Source organism: Amphiura filiformis, chromosome 12 (genome assembly GCF_039555335.1).
Source record: "Amphiura filiformis chromosome 12, Afil_fr2py, whole genome shotgun sequence".
Classification (NCBI taxonomy): domain Eukaryota; kingdom Metazoa; phylum Echinodermata; class Ophiuroidea; order Amphilepidida; family Amphiuridae; genus Amphiura; species Amphiura filiformis.
In genome coordinates, this window is record NC_092639.1 from 65,428,936 (window position 1) to 65,452,985 (window position 24,050).

General features: G+C 36.4%; 1 protein-coding gene across 1 annotated transcript; it reads right to left on the minus strand.

Moving 5' to 3' along the window:
- Window positions 1-3,681: 3,681 nt before the first annotated feature.
- Window positions 3,682-21,288, minus strand: LOC140166579 (autophagy-related protein 101-like). Its single transcript, XM_072190073.1, has 8 exons — window positions 21,157-21,288; window positions 16,142-16,183; window positions 14,762-14,839; window positions 13,253-13,336; window positions 9,851-9,949; window positions 9,060-9,174; window positions 8,088-8,134; window positions 3,682-7,749 (listed from the first exon to the last, which is right to left on the minus strand). Exons 2-8 carry the CDS (start codon window positions 16,169-16,171, stop codon window positions 7,543-7,545), a joined length of 660 nt encoding a protein of 219 aa, XP_072046174.1. The 5' UTR covers window positions 16,172-16,183; window positions 21,157-21,288; the 3' UTR covers window positions 3,682-7,542.
- Between the last annotated feature and the right edge of the window lie 2,762 nt (window positions 21,289-24,050).

The following is a 24,050-nucleotide window of genomic DNA, read 5'->3' on the forward strand; positions in this document are numbered from 1 at the left end:
CTTTTTATCTCTCCTTTTAGGTTGTATGACAATTGGGGGGATGTGACAACATATGGAGACACTGATCAGAAGAAGCCACAATTCCGCGTCAATGTTGATAAGAGTGTGGGCGGCTCCTATGGGTTTGGTGGATACCATGCAGTTAACGGAAACTTCTATGTGTCCTATACTAGCTTGGATACGGATATAGCTGCTATATAATGAAACCATTCTAGGATACCTATTTCTAAAAATCCAACATCTAAAGCATTAGCTGAGAATGCTAGTTCTAAAAGGGGTCAAGTCACAAGTAAGTGTCAGTTTCTCCTACAAGAGTGATTGCAGTTTCATAGTGAAACAATGTGGCAGAGCATTGAAACTCCATTGACAAAACCACCTATTTGCACTGATACTACATGGACATAACAACCTTCTTATCTTGAAATGCATTTTAGAACTAGTATCCTCAATTTATTTTACTCACCCATTCCCTTTTCCCACTTTTAACACCTTACTTGATATGCACACACATACTGTTTGTGTACATGTTGCACAACAACATAACAGTAAGATGGGTTAGCCTTGAGAATAATTGCTGTTTAAAATTAAACACTGATATAAGTACATGCCATGGGGTGCTGATTGGCTTATTGAATTACGTCATTATATCTGGATTCTGGATGTCGTTTGCAAGACATGACATATACCAATGAGTGCCTCCTATGTAACCTGGTCCTTTTCGTGTGATAAAAGTTAGCAAGAGTGCAAAAGGACCTTTCCAAGAATTGTTTAATTCATCTTTAGAGGCCGGTCGAGTGCAGATCCGTCAGAATACGCTTTTCAATACGGAATAAATACTAACCTCATTTTGACATCATCTAAGCAGCAAAGTTCATTTCCCATTGAAAAAGCGTTAGCCGATGGATCTGCACTACTTGCTGCAAATCCAAGATGGCCGCTGACCACTGCTCATGCTATGGCTCATGATCTAGTGTACAATTAAAACTTTCATAAATTACTAGGTCTAATGCTGGCTTCATACTTTCTGCTGCTTAGCGGTGTGACACTTCATCATGACGCTTGCACTTTTATGCCATTGGAGTGGCATGCTGCCATGTTGCCGCTCAGCACCACTCAGTGCTCAGCGGTCAAAATTTGTATCCCTGTTTGAACGTCAGAGCAACACTATTCCTGAGTTGAATTCAACTCCTAGCAATCTGCTGCTTTGGGCAAAGCGGTGGAATGATTGATATTTCAGCTTACTGCTGTTCACCACTAACGTTTCTAGTGCGACTATGCAGTGAAGCAAAATTGTCTTAGAGCGGCGAAGCAGTCAGTGACAGGAAAGTATGAAACCAGCATTGGGTATTAAAGAGCAATGAAGGAATAAAGAAGTCAAAAATAGAATTGACTCTTAAGCATTGATTTTACCAATTTTATTCTTTAAACATTTTTCATGATATATAATAGCATGATATATAATAGTCAAACATACAATGTTAACACTACTGTTTTACAGTTTAAATAAAGATTGCTGTCCCTGGGCAGGAAAACCTATGTTGTACATTCATTTCAGTATTACCTATTTGTGACGATCCACTACAAAGTGGTAGTAAAGTCGGCTCTAGGTTATTTTCTGTTTATTGCAGATTTTGAAAGAATGCACTTTCAGCTTTAAAATGACACCTCAACAAGCTTCATCAGACATCTGGAAGTGAAGTTATGGTTCATCAAAGGTCAAATTCCTAATATATTTTACATAGAAATCCATTATTGTTTTTGATTATATCTCAAAATGGAAAATGCCGACTTTACGACCAGTTTGTGGTGGATGGGCACATTTAGCAAATAGGGAAGAGTAACAAAATGTCAAACATGTCAGCTAGGTTTCTGTGTCTGCTGCTAAGTGATAGTATTAGTAAATTGGATGATTTTTTATCAATAAAATACGAAGTCAACTTTCGGTCCTAATTGGGGAACAAACAAAAAGTAGGATGGCGTCCTATAAAGGAAAGTGCTTTCGTTAGGAGGCTGACCCCCTCCCTTGCTCCAATGTAAGTTTGAAATGTTGAAAATTCCAACTCGAGAGGTTTTGGACCCCTCCGACTCAACAAAAGGACTTTGGTTTATTTGACGTCATCACACTTTTTGCTTTGTTCCCTTACATAGTATCAGTGTTAAATAAGACCTTGACTCAAGATAATTGGCACATGAGTGCTCTCATGCCAGCATTAATGCTATATAGTGTTTTGGGTAGGTAATGTGTTTGTATTGCACTGATACCTACAAATAATGAAATGCTACATAAAGTTTGTGAAATGTTGACAGATACCAAATGTGACATTTTTGAATCTGTACCTTCACAAATGTTTATCTGTCATTTCACTGATAACTCAAATTAAAGAGAACAACCTGGTTTCACACTTGCCGCTTTGACAACTTGGCTTCACTGCACAGTCACACCAGACATGCTAGCGGTGACCAGCGGCAACATTGCCTTCTCTGACATGCCGCCAAGTATCAGCATGATAAAGTGACACGCTGTGAGAAAATATAAAACCAGCATTATGATTAACTTAATTTTCGAAATCTACATTCACTTTGGCTGTTAAGTTAAAAACAGGTACCTTATACAACATGGTTTGAGGGGAAGCAGTGAAAGCTACTAGTCCTGAAGAGGAGTTGGATGATTTTGAGTTCTACCTAAAATTCATGTCACACCAGGAGACATGGTTGTGTTGTATTTACCAGGATGGAACCATGTTGTATTTGTTTTACTACACCCGTAAATATATATATATATTTTTAATTGACAAGTTAGATCTTTCTTTCATACTTTTAGCATGTGCCGCATGTTAAGATCCAGATTTTGGCTTATAAGTTTCTCTCTCTATATGAAGAGCTTCGTTTCAAAACCCCTTACATCCACTTTTGGCCAAATTGAGTTATTGGCATACTAATATAGTATGGGTAAAAATACACATTTTGGTGGTTGTTTGACCTTCATACTACCTTCCCTTCGAGAGTTATCGCATATTTCCCGTTTGGGAAATCTTAGGAATTTCGAAATCTGAACTTAAAATGAATATAGAATTGTTTTGTTTTAAATTTTTTGATGTATAATGGTAGCCTGGAATGTTCTTTACCTATTAAAACCAAAAGGAACTGTTTTTGGGTCACTATGTTTGAAAAAATCATTTTAATTAACAAAAGGTGTAGCTTCGGAAATACCCAAAAAATGCCATTTTCCCGAATTTAATTAAAAATTCATAATTAAAAAAGTAAATGAGATATTTCAATTTTTCTTTTTGATTTTTAAAGCATTAGTCAAGTTACATAATGTAGTGCAAACAAATGGGCTCAAATTTGATTGCAAAGGTGGTTTCTAGAAAAGGGGTAAATTTATTTTGTTGCAAAACCCTTACATCCACAAAAGGTGCGATATAAAAGAAATAATAAAATAAATAGGAAGCCTTAAAAATTGTCCCAAACCTATTCTTTTAGTTTCTATTCATCAACACTTTATCCAATCCCAAATTGAATCAAATCGAACAAGTAATAATTGCACAATTAAAAAAAGCTGTTTTTCTCAAAAAGTCAAAAGTGGATGTAAGGGGTTTTGCAACAAAGCTCTTCATATGTTCATACATGTAGGTTATTCATAATAGAAATTACATATGAGTTCCTACTCATAGTCTCATACACAATTTACAGTTGTAAATTGTGTGGATTTCCTTGACTATATTATTTTTTTAACCACTCAGTAAACATGAATGATCATGGCACTCTCCACGTACAATACATTTTATTGGGTGTACAGCATAGATGTTGTAAAATGTGTCCAATTAGTTCTGATTAGTTTCTCCATAGAAAATGGTACATGTTGCAGATACACTGTGGTTCACCTCAAGTTCAGTATTGTGACATGAATGCTTTTTTGCAGTTATGCTGCAAGCATGCTGACAAATCGCCTTGTACAAGGACGTGTATGCTCTGTGCAATTAACATTATGTGTGCAATTCGATACTGTTACTTGTGAACTACACATCAAAATCACTACCGAACTTGAGGTGAAGCATAGTACGGTAAGTGTGGCGTATAAATGAAAGCATTTAGAATTGTTTCACACTGTGGATGTAACAACACCAATTGCATTACAAATCATACAGTCAAACAGATGGTGTGGTTATTTAGCAATTTGGGCTATTCCAGTTGAAAGCCACACACCCCTATGGAAGAAATGACCTTAATCTTCCACACAGGGGGTGTAAACTGTAAACAGAGTTACCCACTTAGGTAACCCCATTTGAAATCTACACTCCCTGTGTGGTAAATTAAGGACATGTCTTCCATATAGTGGGTGTATGGATTTCAACTGCAATAGCCAATTAATCATCTATCTATTTTCTCTAATTAACACTTTCCTTCCACACTAAACTAAACATGTGATTGGTTCCACACATGTATACCAAACGTGAGGGATGAAGAGGGTAATTATACACTCGGTTTCAGAGAAGAATGGCAGTCCCTAGCTCAGATTGACACAAGCGCCCTGTTAATGAGCGACATACATGGTTCCCGTCAAGCGCACTGATCTGCGCCGACCAACATAATCAACCAATCAGATTAATGGTCTGAAAACAACTGCTGTTCTTCTCTGCCACGAACTGTAACATACATTGGTGAATATGGAGGCACCAAAACAGCAGATGACACGGAATCCAGTATGTACAATCATTTGACAACACAGCAGTTTGTTAGGCAAGAAATTGTTCTGATAATTCTTAGCCACACACCTTTACAATAAGAGCTAATATCACACATCACTTTTACTCTGTGTGTATAGTTTTACATACATGCAAATACAGACAGCAGAAGAATTAAGGTACCAGTTATGTCCACCCCTGTACATCCTAAACAAAGACAAATATGTCAAAATTAAAACTCAGGAGCTAATACCTGTACCAGGGTGTAAGCTATGATTTAGCAAGTGCTTGTCATTATCAACAAAACTACCTTTTTGACCCTACAAATTCGACCTGGAAACATAAACCAGACCTCTGTACCTTCTGCGGTTCAGCCAATTCAAATGGCTATTGTCCTTTTTGGTAAATCCAATAAGCCTTTGGGAGTAGACCTGAAATGTCATCAAATGACGACACGCCAACTTCAATTGCTATGGCTCCAATTGCTAAAGCCTTGATTTATTAATCTGGTCTTGTTTTGAGTTCAAAGTACTTATTTAAGCATTATGTTTAGAATTTAGCATTTGTCACAGGCATCAATTTTGCCCGTCCCAAAAGCAAACTGCCCAAAATGAAAGGTGGATGGATGGCTAGCTAACACCATGACTGCTATCCTTGAATGCTGATTTAAAATCTTATCTGTTGAAATCTGTTTAGAATTGCAGAAATGATGATTGAAAGCCCAAGGAAGGAACAAAATCAAAACTTGAGCTTTAATATTCTAATCAAAGGAAAGCACACCATTAGTTCTCTTGTTTGAGAATGCTTTGTGTACAAATCAATATAGTATCCACCGGAGTAATCTGCAACTTTTAAATTAGCATCTATCTTCCTTGGGAGTTTGGATAACTGTGTCTTTATTTCTTGACCTTTTTCAACAAATGGGTCTTAAATCCAAACTAAAAGATGCAGCTATTGGTTGCTTGTTCTAATTATGACATATGTCTATGTTTGAGATATTCAGAGGTGAGAATTACTGGTACCTTAATAAGCTTAATTCTTTTACTGTCTGTTTCATGGCTGAGATGATTTTTTTGTCTCAGTATAGCTTTGTATCTACAAGAGGGGACAAACTTTAGTCTGATTTCAAACAAACATGTCTCATCTGTGACCATCATGATGTCCCAGTTATTAGTCGTACTGACAAATAGTAAATACAATGACAGAATACTAATAGCAGTCACATTGGCCCCAATTTTGCAAAAGTATAGTTGGTAAATCATTACATTTTGCAAGAATCTTAGCCTTTATGCAAGTCTCATAAGCAAACCTAAGGAGAACTGAACTGACTGAATGAGCATAGCTTTATCACACATCAATGTCCAATTCTCATTCAATATGAGCCCTTGAAAATGCAGTACATTGATCTTTACTGACTGAATTTAACTGACTGAATGAAGTTTTATTGCTCTGCATTGATTGCACATGCGGAGAACTGAACTGACTGACGGAACACAAAACTGTCCAATTCTCATTAAATATGAGCCCTTGAAATAAAGGCACTTCTGCACTAGCAGTACATTTATCTTTTATAGGCAATCTTACATCAGTTAATTAGCCAATCTTAAGACATCTGAGCAAAGGCATCTGAAACCAAACTAGTTTGAACAAATATAAGTGGATATGTAAACGGAGTGGTATATAAATTGATTAAAGAGTTGAACTTCAACATTACACTATTTTTGGCTCACTTAGAATGTTTTCATCAGATTGACTACCCCGATTGTAGATCAGATAGTACTACAGCAGCACCATCTGCTGAAGACACTATTCAGTGAAAACATATAAGGTGAGTGAACAGTGTAGTGTTTAAGTTAAGCTCTTCAATCATTTAGCTTGAACATGTTACTCCCCTCTGGTCATGGGATATTATTTCTATTATTTACCACATGTGTGTTGATATATGTAGCTCTGCTGTATATATGTATAATATAATACATACTTCCCATGACTGACTGTAATCGTAAAACAATGTAAGGCAGGAGGTCATTTCATAAAGACTTTACCTCATGTGTATTTTGTTATTCTAAACTTAATAGTACTCTTAAAATCATCAAAAATTTACAATGGGTCCCTGTTGCAAATCCCAATCACTTACGATGCATATCAATTTATTGTAAAACATATTGAGAAATCTGCTTTAATGCATCATAACTTAAATGGATTTTGCAACTTCTGAAAGATTGTAACACGTTGGACCACAAGGTTAGGTTCAGTATGCACATATGTGACAAGTGTTATATGATTTGCACGATCAAATGTTCATCTTACTGAATTCATGAATAATTTGCTGGTTTCACCTTGTAAGGGATTCCACACCTGCATCATCAGTAGTAGCTGCATTACTTGCAACTCAAAATTAGTTTATTGCAACACGAAACAAGTTGGTCAAAAATTGAACACAATCACACTGAAGCAACCCAAAGAAAAAGTTATGTTCAAGTACATCTGGGTTTGCATTTTCAGTAGAGTGATTTATGACTCTGCTCCTTAGGAGTGCAATTAATAGTTCTTCTTATAATGCTGCTGATGGCAGTGTAATGCACACTTGTTATGAGTTATCAGATCATCTACAAACCTCTGATAAGCAATGCAAGGAAAGCATATGAAGCCCACTAATACAAAACTCCCTGGGCAAAACTCATCTTAATGTCTTCTTCCAAACCAGTGCACAAATAATATAGTCCACCTGCTAATACAAAACTCATAGAGTATGTAATAATGTCTTCTTCCTAAGCAGTGTAAGGATAGCATTATATAGCTCATTTCAGCTTGCGAATACAAAGCTCGCAGAGTACATGTCACCGCACCAACCAAATCATAAAGCCAGCGTATCCTTGAAGAGTTTCCTAACAGTAGTTCCCATGGATTGCGTGTTGACGGGTCCTGATGTCTGTGATGTTATCTTAAATAGATATGGCTGTACTTCTGGGAAGGTTGTCTCAAACACTGTGTCCAGTAATGGTTGGTTGGGCGCCTTGGGTAGGAAGTCATGTCTGCTCATTGCTTCAGCTATACAAATAACCTGCAAAGTGGTAACATAAAAAATAAATAAGATGAGAGCTACATTCTTTAATATCAATTTTTTTTTCCAGAAGTTTAAACTGACTTTAAACATAAAGTCATCTAACCTTGAATGTTTGATTTTTAACACACATTTTATTCTATTCAAATACACTGATAGACCAGTTTCAAAACTACACCAGGACTAAGTATTGCAGCCAGGACACACCCTCCTCACCCAGCTTTATGTATCACCAACTTTAAAACTAATAACGCAACACCTGAGGCAAATAATTGGTATAATACAAGCAGCCATGCCATACACTGTTGTTATTGTTTTAAGATTAAAGCAGTACATACCTTTTCTCCTAGAATTTCTCCAAGCTTTTCTCTATACAACTGCCTCTCTGCAAACAGAAACATATTAAAAACAAATTGTTACAACTTGTCTTCTCAAGCCCTAAATAACAACAATAAAAATAAAAATTTTGTTTTTTCTCCAATAGCAAAATTTTCCCAATGATTGTCCAAGTTGGTATCAAACTTAATATTATTTGATCATTTTGTCAAACAAGTCAATTTGGGAGCCTGGTATGTCATTACTTTCAAGATAAGTAATCTAGTGAAATAATGGTCTGCACTCTGTCCAGTCTGCCAATCAACCCAGCCAGCCCACCCACTTGGAAAAACTGAACATAATTATGGTCTACTGAAAACACTTCAGTATTCACTTATTCATGGGCTCCTGGTAAGATGAAAGTCTTATTTTTGCCCACCCACACTTATCAAAACCACCACACTGTGTGGTACTTATTTTGCTGAGGCCCTAATACCTTAATGAAAGATCACAAACACTCTTGTTACCATTACTTGCAGTACCTGGTGGATTACCATCATTCTCTTATACTGCGATTCAGAGAAGAACGACAGTCCCTTGCTCAGATTGACGCGAGCACCCTGTTAATGAGCGACATACGCAGAGCTTTGTGTTCACTCAAGGGCGCCGATCTGCGCCGACGAACGATTTGACGCACAATCGGCCAATCAGATTATCGGTCTGTTTCTATGATTGTCAGACGATTGATTCAGCCAATCAGAACCCCACTTCCGTGTTTAAGCTCTGCACGCTCTCAAAATGTAAACAAGTGCCGTTCCTCTGACAAAAACTATAACTACAATGTGTCCCTTGCACTGACTGTTGGTTGACAATGGTATGCTTAGCTTATTCAGCCCAAATGCAATTGAGCTCAAACAGCAATCAAAATCTGACACATGACATCCACTCTGCCTTGTAACTAAACCTTGTAGTTGAGGTACAACACTATTACTTACCATGTTCATTGGCTAGTGATATGACATCTATTTTGACTGTCCATACTTCCCATGGTATACACTCATCAGGGAATGGCCAACGATTCTTCTTCTTTTGATAAAATTCTAATGAAATCTGCGGAATAACAAAATATGATCACTTTATCATATCAGATTTTAACAACAATGAAAGTATACTATACACCGTACAACAGCTAAAGCCTACAATCATTGCATACTACAACGCAATACAGCGGAGCCTAAGTGCCTCCCCTGCAGCAGGTCGGGGCTGGCAACATATGGGACACCTCGAACAAACTGCCATGAAGACGTTACTCCTGCAAATTCAACCCCCAAAACACAACAGAATGTATGTATTCAGGTTTGAGGATAATTTAAATAGTGCTTGCATGGAAATTTACCTGGGACCACTGGTCAACCACCCATGCTATAACTGAAAAGCAGGAACCCTGCCCTGTGCCAAAGTGCCCCTCACAAAGCCTGCCCTCTTTCTTTACCACACACCCATGATACAAGCACCCAACCTCTCCCCTCTAGACTTGCCCCAACATCATTGCATGCTACAAAAATAATTTGTGATGAATTTAATTTCACAAAGCGATTTGATTTATGAGCTATGTATGCATTTGACAAAAGTTCAGTTGCTGCAAAAATGGAAAGTCACTGGGTTTATATAAAAAAGAGCCCACAAAATAAGTTCTTTAAAGTTTACTACTGAATTCATTTCTTTTTCTTCAAAAGTGGTTGCCAACCTGACATGGTAAGGCTTCTTTGCCATATGTATTACCCACCTGTCCATTATGTGGTCCATCATTAAATCTGAGTGACTCTCTGAATGCTGTCACCTCTCTTCTTAAATGGTTATCCAACTCAGTAGAATTACAGCGTACCTACAAATAAACAAGATCAGAGGGAAACTGTGTAACATTGACTGCTGTTCTATTTCACAGCTAAAAGAGGTCTTATACCGTAGAATTCCGTCTAGAAGCATATATGCCTCTAAGCGAGGGGTTTTTTAACGAAAGATATGAAAGGCCAATACCCTTCTCAAAAACATTGCAATAGATTGGTCTTACAAATATACATGTTTGTACAGCCGCCTTTATCAGTAATATAGTTGTTCAAACTCCAAATAACGTTTTTGTTGAGAGTGTCTGCCTCTTGTCTCTTGTGTCAAAAAAACCTCGTTTAGAGGCATATATGCTTGTAGACGGAATTTTACGGTAGTGTGTCTTATCTCAAGTTGAGAGTAACGCCATATTGAATTTTTGCAGTGGCAATTTCAAATCACATGCTAATCTAATCCCATAGGGTGTATACACACACAGAGAAGGGCAATTTATTCATTCGCTGCCAATGCAAACCACGTAAATGTGCAAATTCCAATCTGCCACTGCAACATCCAACATGGCGTTACTCTCAACTTGAGATGAGACACACTGTAGCTCTCGTAAGTTACAGACTCAGTGTTGCACACATAGTTGTAAGTTGTAAGTTACTTATTTGTGTTGTGCATTTTCTTATTTACTATTGTTAACTGTTATTTTTCATGTATTTAGGTTAATTCATATCAAGATATGACAGCTTACTGTTACTTCATTGAAGTGACAGTCTGCTGCCATGTCAAATGATGATTTAACCAATCAAGGGATCACATATTCTCTGGCCTCTCCTTGGTCTTTCCTGTGATTCCTTCACTCTCACTTATATTATTATTTTGTATGTATTCTAGCTTTTGTAATTTGATGAGTGAAAATAATAAATGAATGAATGAATGAATAAGTTATGAGACATTGTATCTCCATATCAATTTTGCAAAGTGGATTTACAATTAGGACACATAACAACAAATATTTACTAATCTTTTTCAGCAAATCACAGCACCATTCGGTTTCGAAAGCAAAGATGGCACTTGCAACATGAATACAAACAAACAGCTGAAGCTGATCAAGAATAAAGTCATCACATCACTTAATATTAGCATGTTGCTATGCAAGATTCAGAGTGGCATGCAAAATTATGATTTTCAAATGATAAGCATTTTATTACATCACATTCTCCTATTTTTGAACAACATTTCAAAAGCATATTCTTGAAGAAATTCATTATGTTTGTGTGATACAACTATAAGAAAGTTCTTCTTGTCAAAACCAAATATAGTTACTGACCTGACAGTTTTGGCCCTCTTGGTCGAAGGCCATCATCATCGGAGTAATGGAACTCGATCATTCCTTCTAGTTGATGACCTCTGTTGGTGACCAATCAACCAGAAGGAAGGATCAAGTACCATCACTCCGATGATATCCTTTAACCATGATGGTCGAAACTGTCAGGTCAGTAAATATATATCGTTTTTGCAGGGTGCTGTTTGGTAGCACAAATTAGAAAAGTTAGAATTTTCATTTTTTGTTGCAATTGAGGGCTACTCAGAAGTATGTCAATCTCCAAATCTAATATTGACATCAATGTTATGTCATTATCGACAAAGTTGCTTAAACTTTAAAAATAAACGTCCGCTTGAGCTTTTAGAAAATATGTTTCCATTGAAACAGGTTGCAATTTAACATGGCTTGCATTATTCTTATTTATGAAGCAGAGTCTATTTTACTCGGTATCTAAAAGGTCTCAATTTAATACAAAAACTGCCTTGACTGTTTATTAAACAGTTGTCATATGGTAGAATAATTATTTTGCATGCAAATATGCAACAAAATAGTTAAATTGGATTATTAACACACAGTAGGTCTGTGTATGGTTGGTATGATAAACACAAATTATATATGTTCATGGTTCATAGGATACATCTATAGTTTGATCAGCTCGTAATAGGCGGGAAATGTAACGCTTTTACCACTACGCCGAAAAGTAGACCCACGAAAAGAGTACTATTAGTTGACCTGTCTGGTGTATATTGTGTGTTAAAGAAAGTTGACAATGTATAGATGTGTTGATTTAATAATTTGTGATTCTTCTGGCGAGATGTCACAAAACAATTTTCAAAATAAAATATTTTGATATTAACCCGCAACGTTATTAACCCCGCTGATTACGAGCTGATCAAACTATAGTTCCAAAATCATGACATATGTTTTGTTTGAAAAGAAATGGTTTGTGACTCATTGCTAAGCCTACATTTGCACACAATTTATTTGACATGTGTTTGCTTGAAATCAATAATAAATCAGCTGGCCTGTGTTTTAGCACTTGGTACCATTCAGGTAACCATAGCAACACAACAATAGTAAACACACATTTTCATTTTCAAAGTACACAGTGAGCCAAATCATGGTTATGCGGTAGATTCAGATAGCATTTTTGAAAACTGGGTCAAAGAAGGGCTGTTTCTTCCAAGGGAAGGGTGTAGTTTCATTACAATATTTTGCAACAAAATCAAGAATTTGCAGTAAATTTAGAGCTAAACAAGTTGAGCAGGACTGTTATAAGTGTAATACATGATGTAAATCATGCAGACGATTGCTGGCACATCCTTGTCAACCGGTGATGAACAATGTTGCAACACGATTGAATCCCTAATTGATATACATCTCCCATACTTTACTCAGAAAGTGGCAATTTTATAAAACTACGATATATACTATACTCTGATAGGCGGGACTCATAACATCGTGGATTGATACAGAATGGCGTACACACAGCTAGGCGCAGCACCTACGCTGAACTGCGCTGCGTGAATGACGCGTGCTTTTGTGAATTTACGCGTGCGTAAGTTGGAACTTTATTGACTCATGCAGTAACAAAAACCGAATAATTCCCGCCTATTAAGAGCTGATCATAGTCCAGTCAAGTTTAGACATTTCATCTTTCAGTGCTGAAGATTTCTTCAGTATGGCAAATGCATATCTGGACTTGTACAACTGAACTGCCAACGGTAGTACACTTATTAGGCAATAAAACCAAATTAGTTCAATCTTTCGATCGACCATCGATGCTTGGTCGATCTTTATTATTTTTAAATTAATTCTTTGACTAAAAAATATTGTTAATTGTGACAACATATGAATCTGTGCATGTGCCGATATTGACCAATACAAATTTACCATTAATTCTCATTACCGGGTAATTAGTTTATAGTTTATTGATCAAGCATTGAATCAGCATCGATGGTCGATCAAAGGATCAAACAAATATTGTTGTGTTGCCTTACTATAACTGTTTTCTCATAATATACTTACATATGTGAAGTCTACAAAATCACAGTCCACTTCTACCATTCCAACAGTACCAATAGAATAAGTTCCCTCCTGCTTGTAATGAAACTAAAGAGAACAAGATAGTATCAGTGCCAAGAACTATAAGTGCAATGGAAAACCTTATTTGACCCAGGGAAAAAACATTTTCTTCACCGATGAAAGGGTTGAAACCACATACCTGTGTCTAGCTTCCCTCTCTCTTATACGGTAAACGTCTGCCTAATTGCGCACCTGGGCTTCTTTGCCTTGGGGTAAATTTCATGAATAAAGAGTTCCCTCCTCTAAAAATCCCAACAAGAATTAAGGGTATGTGCCCTTATTTGTTGGTAGGATTTCTATGGGAGAGCACTTTTAGTTTGTGTCTAAAATTATGTCAAGGGAGCCCATAGCGCCATTAGGCGAACATTTACGGTAGTTATGAATTCATCTTTGTACTGGGATAAGACCCATCTCCAACTACCTAATGACACACTAGTGCTGGTCCTGGGCATGGCATTCTATCCTAGCATCTTTACATCTTTAAGGTGAAACAATTAAGGCCTTATAGTACATTTTTGGACAACTTATAGTAGGGCTGCTAAGAATACGCAATTGCGTTATTTGCGCCACAATTTGCGTATTTTGGCTCCAATTGCGTTTTTTGACATTTTTGAAAAAATCTATAAAAAAAAATTTGGATTTGGAGAGTCCCTGGACCTAACATCATTAAAAAAAATTAAAAAAAATTAAATTTGGAAAAAAGTTACCAAAAAATTACAAGTTTGTATCCAAATGGGACCAATTTGTAACTTGTGTTCACTTCAAAATCTATCTAAGATATAGACTTGTGTACAAAACCAATGCATTTTTATATCTTCAATAGACTATGCAGTGAACACAAGTTACAAATCGTCCCAGCTTTGGATACAAACTTGTAATTTTTATAACTTTTTTCCAATCTTTTAAAATCAACCACAAATGATTGCAGTACTTCACTCTAGGTCAAGGGACTCTCTAAATCCGCAAAATATTGGTAAAAAAACACAATTTTTTATATTTTTTTATATTTTTATATTTATTTATTTTCTTAATTTTTTTTATAATTTTTTTCAAATTTTTTTAATGATGGTAGCACTTGATGTTAAGTCCAGGGACTCTCCAAATGCGCGGGAAAAAAAATCACGTATTCTTAGCAGTCCTAACTTATAGGTATGTTATACCAAATGGATAAGGCATCATGTTGGATCCTATAGCGCTAGCGCTATCTCTATTGTGCCCCAGTTGGTACCGACGGTGGCTCTTTCTATCATACCTTGAACATTTGCAAATCATTTTTATTAAAGAAGGTGCTTACATTACAATGTTAATTTTTATGCTTGATACAACAATGTATTGCATCTCCTGGGTATGACAGAACGAGCCACCTGTACCTACATGTATGGGAGCACTGACAGCCCCATAGGACCACACTATACATTGTGCCTAATCAAACATATCCAGTCATGCACTCACCTTTCCTGTTGTTCTATGGAATAGCAGTGTGTGAAACAAAGCAAGGACAACCTCATCTACCTGCTTGCCTTCTACAGACTGAAACAGAAACATAAAATATTATAACACTAAAAAAAAAAAAAGATACTCAACTTGGCAGTATTCATAGTTTCTAGTATTTCTCCCATAACCCTAGTTTTTAGCTATCAGAAAGAAGGAATGAAAAAAGAGAGAAGATGAACATGGCCATGTGTCTTGAACTCGCCACCCAATAAGGTGCACTTTTCTGTATCTCTCTCCCATCTCTCTATAAGAAATTTACTGTAACTTTACAACCATATAGGCCACACCTTTAGTTTTGGTAATATTTTGAAGCTTAAAGTCCCCTCTCACAGCTGTGCAATATATAGCATGATATAAAGTTGTGAAAGTTACAGGATACTGGAGAAGTGTTGCTTTGTATTTTGAGTATGAGGGTGGAGGTGGCAGAAGTTGAGGTGGCGTAGGTACATGGAAGGCACAGCATTGCACTTGGTTTTAAAATAATTGCTCCCACTTCAAAAGTATAAGCTCCCTGTCAATGCAACTTGAACTTGGACCCAAGTAAGAGGTATGTATAGCTAAGTCATGTTTTACGTCAAAGATGGGGTCCTTAAGTCAATTGAGGTCATTTCCCAAAATAGTGAGTAAATATGTCTACTGCCCTTACCCTATACATTGTACATGTAAACACATTTTTTCTGAAGGGGAAGGGGATTTCAAATATGATGAGAAGTCAAAAATATGGCCTGAAAGATAAAAAATGAAAAAGTCAATTTTTAGCTGACATTTTCAGTCTGGAAAACTTTTCACTACTTCCTGCATTACATTTTTCCCAATGTCATATTTGATTCATCAAACATTTTCCTTTCAGGACATGTATACTTTTGATGGGGTGAGACTGAGAATTATATAAAATGTAACATGTTATGTTGATTTCAAGCTTGTAAATATGCTCAAAATAGCTGCGCAACGCAAAATCTATAGGTGAGTACAAGACACATGGTCACAAAAAAGTTGCTGGGTACCCCCGGGTTTCAACTTCAAACTCCTCAAGTGCAAAGCAGTGCATTGCAGTGACCGGTAGCCATGATGGGTGTTTTGCTGACCTGGTCAACAAGTATGTGCGTATACGATTTAGGGTGACTGCGTCATCCCACCATGTGGGATGCATGCATGCACAGTGGTTTTGTTTATGCTTGTAAATATGGCATTAGTTTTAGAAGAAATTGTGTCAATTAAGTAAAATGAATGAAAAACTAATTTAACAGAAACTGTTTCAAAGAACAGAGGAATCAAAAGACAGGTAAGAAAAAAGGTTTTGAGAGTATGGAATTGTTTCAAAACTTGTTTTAAACTTACCAATTCAAATGTCTGTGATCTTGCATTCATCTTGAGTTTCTTCTGCAAAAATAAGTTGACATGTAGAACAAAAAGAATTAGAGAAAAAAGCAAAAATAAAAGCGATGGGGATTTTCGTTTTACTACTGGTATTTATGTGATAGAGGATAGGTAAGTCCAATATTTCGGGTAGTGGAGCAAATGATTTATAAGTGTTTTTTGGGATTTATAAGTATTTTCAGCCTGATAAAAAGTGACCTGATGTGTCCAAAATTAAGGAAAATAAACAATCAATTTCAATTATATTAGCCAAGGTGCACCAACTGACATTGAACTTGAAAATTATCATGCAACATTTCTCATTAATATGCGGCCTCAACTGTTAATGACTACTGTACCCTGATATTTTTACAGCGATTTTGGTATATTTTTTTTTTCGGATATGGTTCAATAGATATCCATGTGATGAAAAAAGCTATTAATTTCTTAAATTTCAGTTGATTTGGACATTCAATTTTAGAGCTATGCATAAAATGATAAAATGCATGTACAGTGCCATGCAAAGATTAAGAAACTGTGTTGGTACAAATTGGACAATGACTGAGGTTTGTCGAATGACCAAATATGTTAGACCAAATAATTCAGTCCCAGAACAAAATATTCACATGCAGACATAATTTATAAACAACAACATGAAAGTTGAAACTCGTTACAAAAAAGTCACGCTGATCTCCCCCAAAAAAGATAGCTTCAGCCTCTAGTTTCAAATGCGTATCATGTACAAAAAAATGAAACTACAGTTATCTAAGTTCTTGAGTAATTCACAGGTTTTAATTTAATCCAGGTATCATGCGGTGTGAAGCCTGATAATATGGAATTAATCAAACAGTAACCTTGTGTTGTATTATGTAGATATAAAAGGCTAATTCAAATTTGTCATCAAACCACATCCTTTTGAAATTAGGCCAGGTAAAAAAACCCCATGTATATCATCCAGACTTTTTCAAAAATTGGTGAGGGAAGCCCTTATTATTTGTTATATGTTATTTTTTTACCATTCATTTCTGTGTAAATTTGCAATTGCAACATGTACAAGTCAACACATCATAAAAACAAGGAGGCCTCTAATATTTTTTTTATTTCCCCGAAGTCCTACCCTAGCTTGAAGAGAGTGTTTGCAATGTGTTTATAATAATAACCAAGAACTTATGTCTTTTCATTACAACAATTTTAGAAACAAAGTACCGGTAAGGGAGCAAAGAAGAAACAAATAATAACGTTTGCAGAAAACAGAATATTTAAAAGAAACAAAAATATTTGATAATCTCCAAAAATTGATGAGGGCGGGGACGAAATATATTATGTAATTTATTTTACTTGGCTTTATAGCCCTTGAGCATGTGAGTAAAGAAAGCCAAAACTGAAAACCATTTTGTCATAGCGCTTTCCGTTAAAGTTACACCTTGCCATAGATTGACTAATTGTCAAAAATGTTCATCTAATGCACTTTTCATTTGCCGTCCTGGCCCCTGGGTAACCACAGGAGCCTCATCAGGGAAGAGCGGGGACTTTAATGGGATGTATGTCCCAGCTGGCGGGGAAGTTGTACGAGGTTGCGGCCGTGTCTCGGCAGTGATATTTTCATCGGGATTGTCGGTGGTAGATTGTCTCACAGTACCGTATGCCTATTACATCCAAAGATTTTCCAAATGTACGGGAAGCACATTTTTGTGCACATAATTTAGGCCTATAACAAAATGTATATATTTTGTTGTACAGCTATCGTTTCTACCCTATGTATAAAAGTTACCCGTTATCAAAGTGTCTGCAAAATCGCAAGCATCTTTGATGAAGATGGAAGTTCATGCCAGAACAGGCCGAAAATCACCCGATGCATGTTTTATACAATTCATTAAATTCATTGCATAAATGTCACTGATTGTGTCCATGTATTGTTATTGCACCTGCAAAAACAGTTGTCAAGCTGAATTTATACTCGATTACTGAAATACCATATGAAATCACCTCTCGAAAACCTCAACAAGGTTGTTAAGGATCCAGCACGCTGACTGGCTTAGCAACTGTCCAAGTAATTTTGTAAACCAATCAGGTTAGCTAAACACATACTTTAAATTTTTTTTTACATTACCGTACGAAGAAAGCCGTCGTGTTCATTGATTGGCTTACGATTGTGATAAATGGTTTTTGCAACCAATCACAAAACGGGTTATGGCACCCGTCTGAAATTTTGCACACGTCACGCCCGGTGCTATGTGGCTTCGCTTTTCTGCAAAAGCGAGCAAGTCAAGTGGTATAATATTTTATAAAGTCATCTTCACACCTGTGATTTATGAACCGCATCTGACATTTCTTTGTGAAATTTGTGATTCTCAGCAACAGGTTTCCATGAGTTATTCTGCAGGATCGGTAATAATTAATATATGTTTTACTTTCTGAATAGAGCAAGTTGAAGATACTAGGGGAGGGGGTACTACACCCCTGCTCAATTTTGTGCCTATTTTTGCATTTTTATCAAAAATTATAGCGCATTGGTGTCAAGTAAGATATAGGGGCAAGGACTACAACCACGGCACTGGAAATTTTATTTCAACACAGACAACAGTTGTGGAGTTACAGTCAAAAATGAGGGAAAACCAATATTTGATCAATAAATCAATAACTACTTGCCTTGAGTTGCTGAATTTTCAGTGCAGTAGGTGTAGTCCTTGCCCCTATATACATATCTTAATTGTCACCAATGGGCTATAATTTTAAGAAAAATGCAAAAATAGGCACAGAATTGTGAAGTTCCCCTTTAAGTGAGTTTGTGGTTTCATCTAAAAAGTTATAGCTAAAAGTGACAGGCCATCCTCTAAGTACATCAACTGTATAATGTATTTAACGAGTTCAGCGATTAGCTGGACACATTAAACATGAAGTGTGATGTGTCCAGACTGGATGTAGTCTCACAGGCAAATTAGCCGGGGACATTGGCCGGGAATTTGTCGCTTTTTGTACGGAGCTTGTGAAGAAACCCGTCTTTCACTGGCATTCACGTTTTTCAAAAAGTTCGATATTATGTTTCTGCTTCTGCTCAATACTGTGCAAACACCTCTGGTACTTGGTGGTTATCACGCACAGGTCGCGTGATACGACGGCCTATTTGAAGTGAGCTCTTTTGACAAGTTCATTAATGTTGTTCATTTCATCCAGTTTGCTTTTAAAAACTGGCGTTGCGTATCTCTGCCACCAGGAAATTCCATTCCCTTAATATGGTGCAGGGGTAGAGCGAGTTCTTATTAAAAGCCGGTGTGTCTAAAAGATGTGGTCCATGAGAATTTCTGATTTCGCGATTGGTTGTAGGCCTATTGCTTGATGGCTTAACATTTGGTGGCGCCAAGTTGTGAACTTGTATTAAAAGTAAAGGCAATTCAGAGATTTTGACTGAATCGTATTTGGCGAAATACAGACCTTCCAACTGTCCCCCAATCCCGCATTCCAGTTAATTAAAAACCTGAAAATACGGGTCACAGGCATGATGATGGGATGTGCAATATTTCCGTCATTAGTGAAAAATATTAATGTGCATGCACGATCTGAAAGTCGGTAGGAAAACGATGTCGGAAACCATCTTGTAGGCCTATTCTTTTGCACAAAAATAGAGCTAAATAGTTAACTAAATATCTTCAGAAGACAGCATACATGTAGTAGCATGGACTAGACTCACTCGCCAGTCCCACGTCTATGGAAAATACAAGTTTAACAGTTTGCACAGGTCAGATATTCGAAAAAATTCTTCAAAATTTCATCAAAGGTACCGTATATAAAATTAATACCCACCTTATTGTGCTTGCTAATTTAAGACTCAGTTGAAACAAAATTAAGGATCAAATGCATTTTAGTGTCCAAAAAGGCAATATTATCGTCAAAGTTCTGCCGAATTCTCCACCCTTGCGAAGGGAGCAGAATTGGAATCGGGAATAAAAATATCCGATCTTTGCGATCAAAAACACAAAATTACAACTTTGGACGTACTAGTTTATTGGCAAATGACATTATTGTCTAGTACAAGGAACTTATACGATGTCCTCATTCACAAACTGATACTATCTGTCCATCGTATAAGGTTATTGCCGTACGATAATGTGCTGAAGGAATATTACACAGTCAAGAATAGGCTCTGTCATTTTTGTGTTATGATCCCTCCCAGTCTCCCAAAACATCAAAAGCGTTGCACGTTTACTTACGTAAGACTGTCCTTTTTCATATAACGCAGACAAAGTAGGGCCAAGCTACCTAGAAATGGTCAAATTTTGGCAAGAAATATCTCTGTGTAATCCTATGTTAGACATGTCCACATTGCTTATTATAGAGGGCGACATTCAATCCAAAAAGTTGTGTCCACAGTAGCTCACAGTCAATGGCTTAACTGCGTAATCCCCAAAGGGAAATACAAAAATTTGAAATTTGGACACCAGAAACTTGACGACGTATACTAAAATGCAGCAAACCTTTGACGAGCGCGACTACCGTGATGTTGCAAATTCGGCGCTAACAACGCATACGGCGCACAGTTCATTAATAAATTTCCACTCAGCAACAACATATCGCCTTAGCAGCCAATCAGAGACAAGTGCGTGCAACGCAGTAAATACGCGATGTATCATTACAATACGCGCTCGTCAAAGGTTTACTGCATTTTAATATAGTCTAAAAAGTGCTGGTACTTTATCCTTGTTACAGAAGTCAGCATCAGCATGCAGTGAAAGTTAGATTTCATAAAATAAAATCGCCTTTGTGTAAAATGGATCATCGTGGTAAAAAATGATGCATTACATGCTTTTTTTGTACAGTAAGTCAGTGTAAGGCATTGTCAATGATGGCCGCAGAAAAGTGCAGTTTTTTAAAAATAGACATTTGCCCATAACTTGCGGTATTGCGGTAAGCAGCAGTGCAGTGGTAAGCTTAAAAAATGAATTTCGCAAGTCATTTTCAACCCTAAATTTCAACAGAAAAAAACACTTTTATTGACCTACCTCTTTGCAAGTTGGATCTCTTATTCTCAATTAGTACACATGATCAAGAAATTGCCTACACATGGTGCTACTTTCGCTATAATTGATAATTAAGAAATTGGACTAAATTTGTACAGCTTCGTTCGTCCTTTGGATTTTTTTGTTTACACCGGAAGTGAACCAACATGACCGATCATTTTCATCAAACTGAGGGCGCTATTTACATAACCAAGCCAGAGGAGGCCAGACGCTATGTTTTTCGTATATTAAGGGATGGGGTATGAACGTTTGGACAGTATTTATTGTGGGACATTAGAGCACATCAGACATATCGAATTGCATTCTGAATACGAAGAATGCTCTTCGGATATCAAATAATTTTGATTTTTTGAAATTCGCAATGTAATACATATTTTATGGCAACTGATTAAAAATTGATATTTTTGAGTTTAACAGTACTCGAAGTAAACTTTATAAATCTAATGATTTAGTAAACTGTGCTTCATTGAAGTAAGACATGCTTATTTTGCTCTGAGCTTATCTTGTTTGCTACTGAGTTCTATTTGAATTTGCCTTCAGTTTTTGACTTGAATTTGTTTTAAATTACAGCATGTAGTTTTCGTTGTTTGCTTATATTTTGTTGTCTGTCCCTGAAGAAGAGCAGTTTATCTGCTCGAAACGTCAGTTGTTTTTGTCTGTTTAGTATTTGACTGCTTTGTACACAGTGATTTTCATCACTTCCAGTGTACTGTTTTCCTGACACTTTTGTGGGCTCTGGAATTGGCAATTTTTGGCCATCGAACTTTGCTTGTTTTGTGCCTACTCTGGATGTTTGGTTTAGCGTGTCTGTTTATATGCACAGTGATTTTCATCACTTGTTCTAGTGCAGTTTTGTATTACCATTGATCCTTGTTGTTTTTGCAGGTTTAGCACTTTTGTGAGCCTTGGAACTGGTAATTTTGGCTATCGAACTTTGCTTACTTCCTATGCCTACATTTGCTGGTTTTTCCCCCCCCCCCCTGCATATTGTCTAGTCTGTACCGTATTTACTTGTTTCCCCACATCAAGTTGGTGTACCTTGCTCGTTTTCCTTTCTAATGATTTATACTTTAAGTGTATGTAGGTGGGATGAAAAGCCGGCGATCAATTGAAAATTTTGACCTTTCGTATTGAAGATATGGATTTTTTTTCCCAAAACACCAAAAAAATTAGGTATTTTGGGGAAAATCCATAGGTCAAAATTTTCAATTGATCGTCGGCTTTTCCTCCCACCTACATACACTTTAAGAATATATCATTTAGATTTATAAAATTTACTTCGAGGACTGTCATATATCAAAAATGTGAAAAATATCATATTTTAATAATTTGTCATAAAATTTGTATTATATCGTGAATTTCAAAAATGAAAATTATTTGATATCAGAAAGACATTCTTCGTATTCAGAATGCAATTCGATATGTCTGATGTGCTCTCATGTCCCACAAAAATACTGTCGAAACGCTCAAAACGCTCATTCCAGATCCCTTAATCGGTTACAATATCTTCCATCCAAATGACTTTTTTTTGCTCTCAGAAATATGAATTCATGAAATTATGTTTTTCAAACATAAGTATGAGTTTATAATTTGTGGCCACGAGGCACACTAGCATGAAAACTGTGCTTCTCTTTATTTCATTATTTTATTATGTTGTCTCTATGTTGTGGTTTTAATTCAATTTTCTTCACATTACATTTTCTGGTTAAACGGGAATTATTAAGAATATTTTTAAAAATTTAAATACTTCAGTCTCAATTGCAAGTAAAACTGCAGTATCTCTTAAACATCGTCAAATATATACAGCCTTTTTACTTGGCACACGAGTGTATCAGTAAATGAAATAAAAGATTCGGCGTTTTTATTTCGAGAGGCCAATATTTGAAACATCTGCTCAAAATTATAAAAGAAAAATTAAAAGACAATATCTGTTAAGGACAACAAAGCACACACTACACTTTATACTTGTGAGGGTGTTTAACAGGTGTCAATAATACATTTTAAACCTCAGATATGGATTGCTTACACTTTTTATTGTACGAAGCTAAATAATAATGGAAAATGATTCAGATGTAATCAATCTTAGTTCAACTTTGGTCGGTCAAATATATATTTTTAAATGGTCATATTTTCGTACAGCAATATTGTTTTTAGTCATATTTGGTATCAATTTCTTTAGAAATATGTTTGGAAGAACTTGGGGTAAATGGAACGGTGGGGTAAATGGAACGCTGAGAATACAATTCCCTCAATCAAGAAAAAATTGGGCAACATCATACCGAGTGTTCCATTTACCCCAACACCATACGTTCTGCTTTCGTTTGATACCCCAAGCGTGAGTTTATTCGGTATTTGAGTGGAAGAAAATCTCAATTAATGTTGTCACCGACCATGAAGTGGTGCTATACGGTTCAGTTAACATTACTAATAAGGGTATTGATTCCTAAATATTTGAATGTCGTGCTGAGAGTTGTCTTACAGTATTGGCAATATGTTTGTTATTTACAATAATTAGGCTAGCTTCAGACTCCGCATTGTACGTACAATGGGCTATTCCAGATAAAACATGCACCCCCCCTATAGAGGGCAACGGAAATCCAGATTTTTTGGTGGTCTTTGGGGCTCGGAATTCCAGCCTATTCTACTTATGCTGTTCCAAATTCCAGCCTATTTTGCCTATGCTTGGCGCAAAATTTCCAGATTTTTCCACCGTTTTGTTAGTCTGAAGGCATAGAGGGTTTTGGAATTCCAGGTTTATTGTGATTATCCTTGGTTGGATTTCCAGACTTTTTTGCCTCTGGTCAACAAAATTTCCAGATTTTTCCGCCGTTTTGTTAGTCTGAAGGCATAGAGGGTTTTGGAATTCCAGGTTTATT

What these genes read in the sequence shown, in the direction of transcription:
- LOC140166579 (XM_072190073.1), bottom strand. Translation starts at nt 16,171, where the DNA reads ATGAATGCAAGATCACAGACATTTGAATTG. An exon ending in ATTTTGTAGACTTCACATAT is followed by an intron (nt 9,950 to 13,252) that starts GTAAGTATATTA and finishes GTTTATTTGTAG; the next exon opens with GTACGCTGTAATTCTACTGA. An exon ending in GAGAAATTCTAGGAGAAAAG is followed by an intron (nt 7,750 to 8,087) that starts GTATGTACTGCT and finishes ACCACTTTGCAG; the next exon opens with GTTATTTGTATAGCTGAAGC.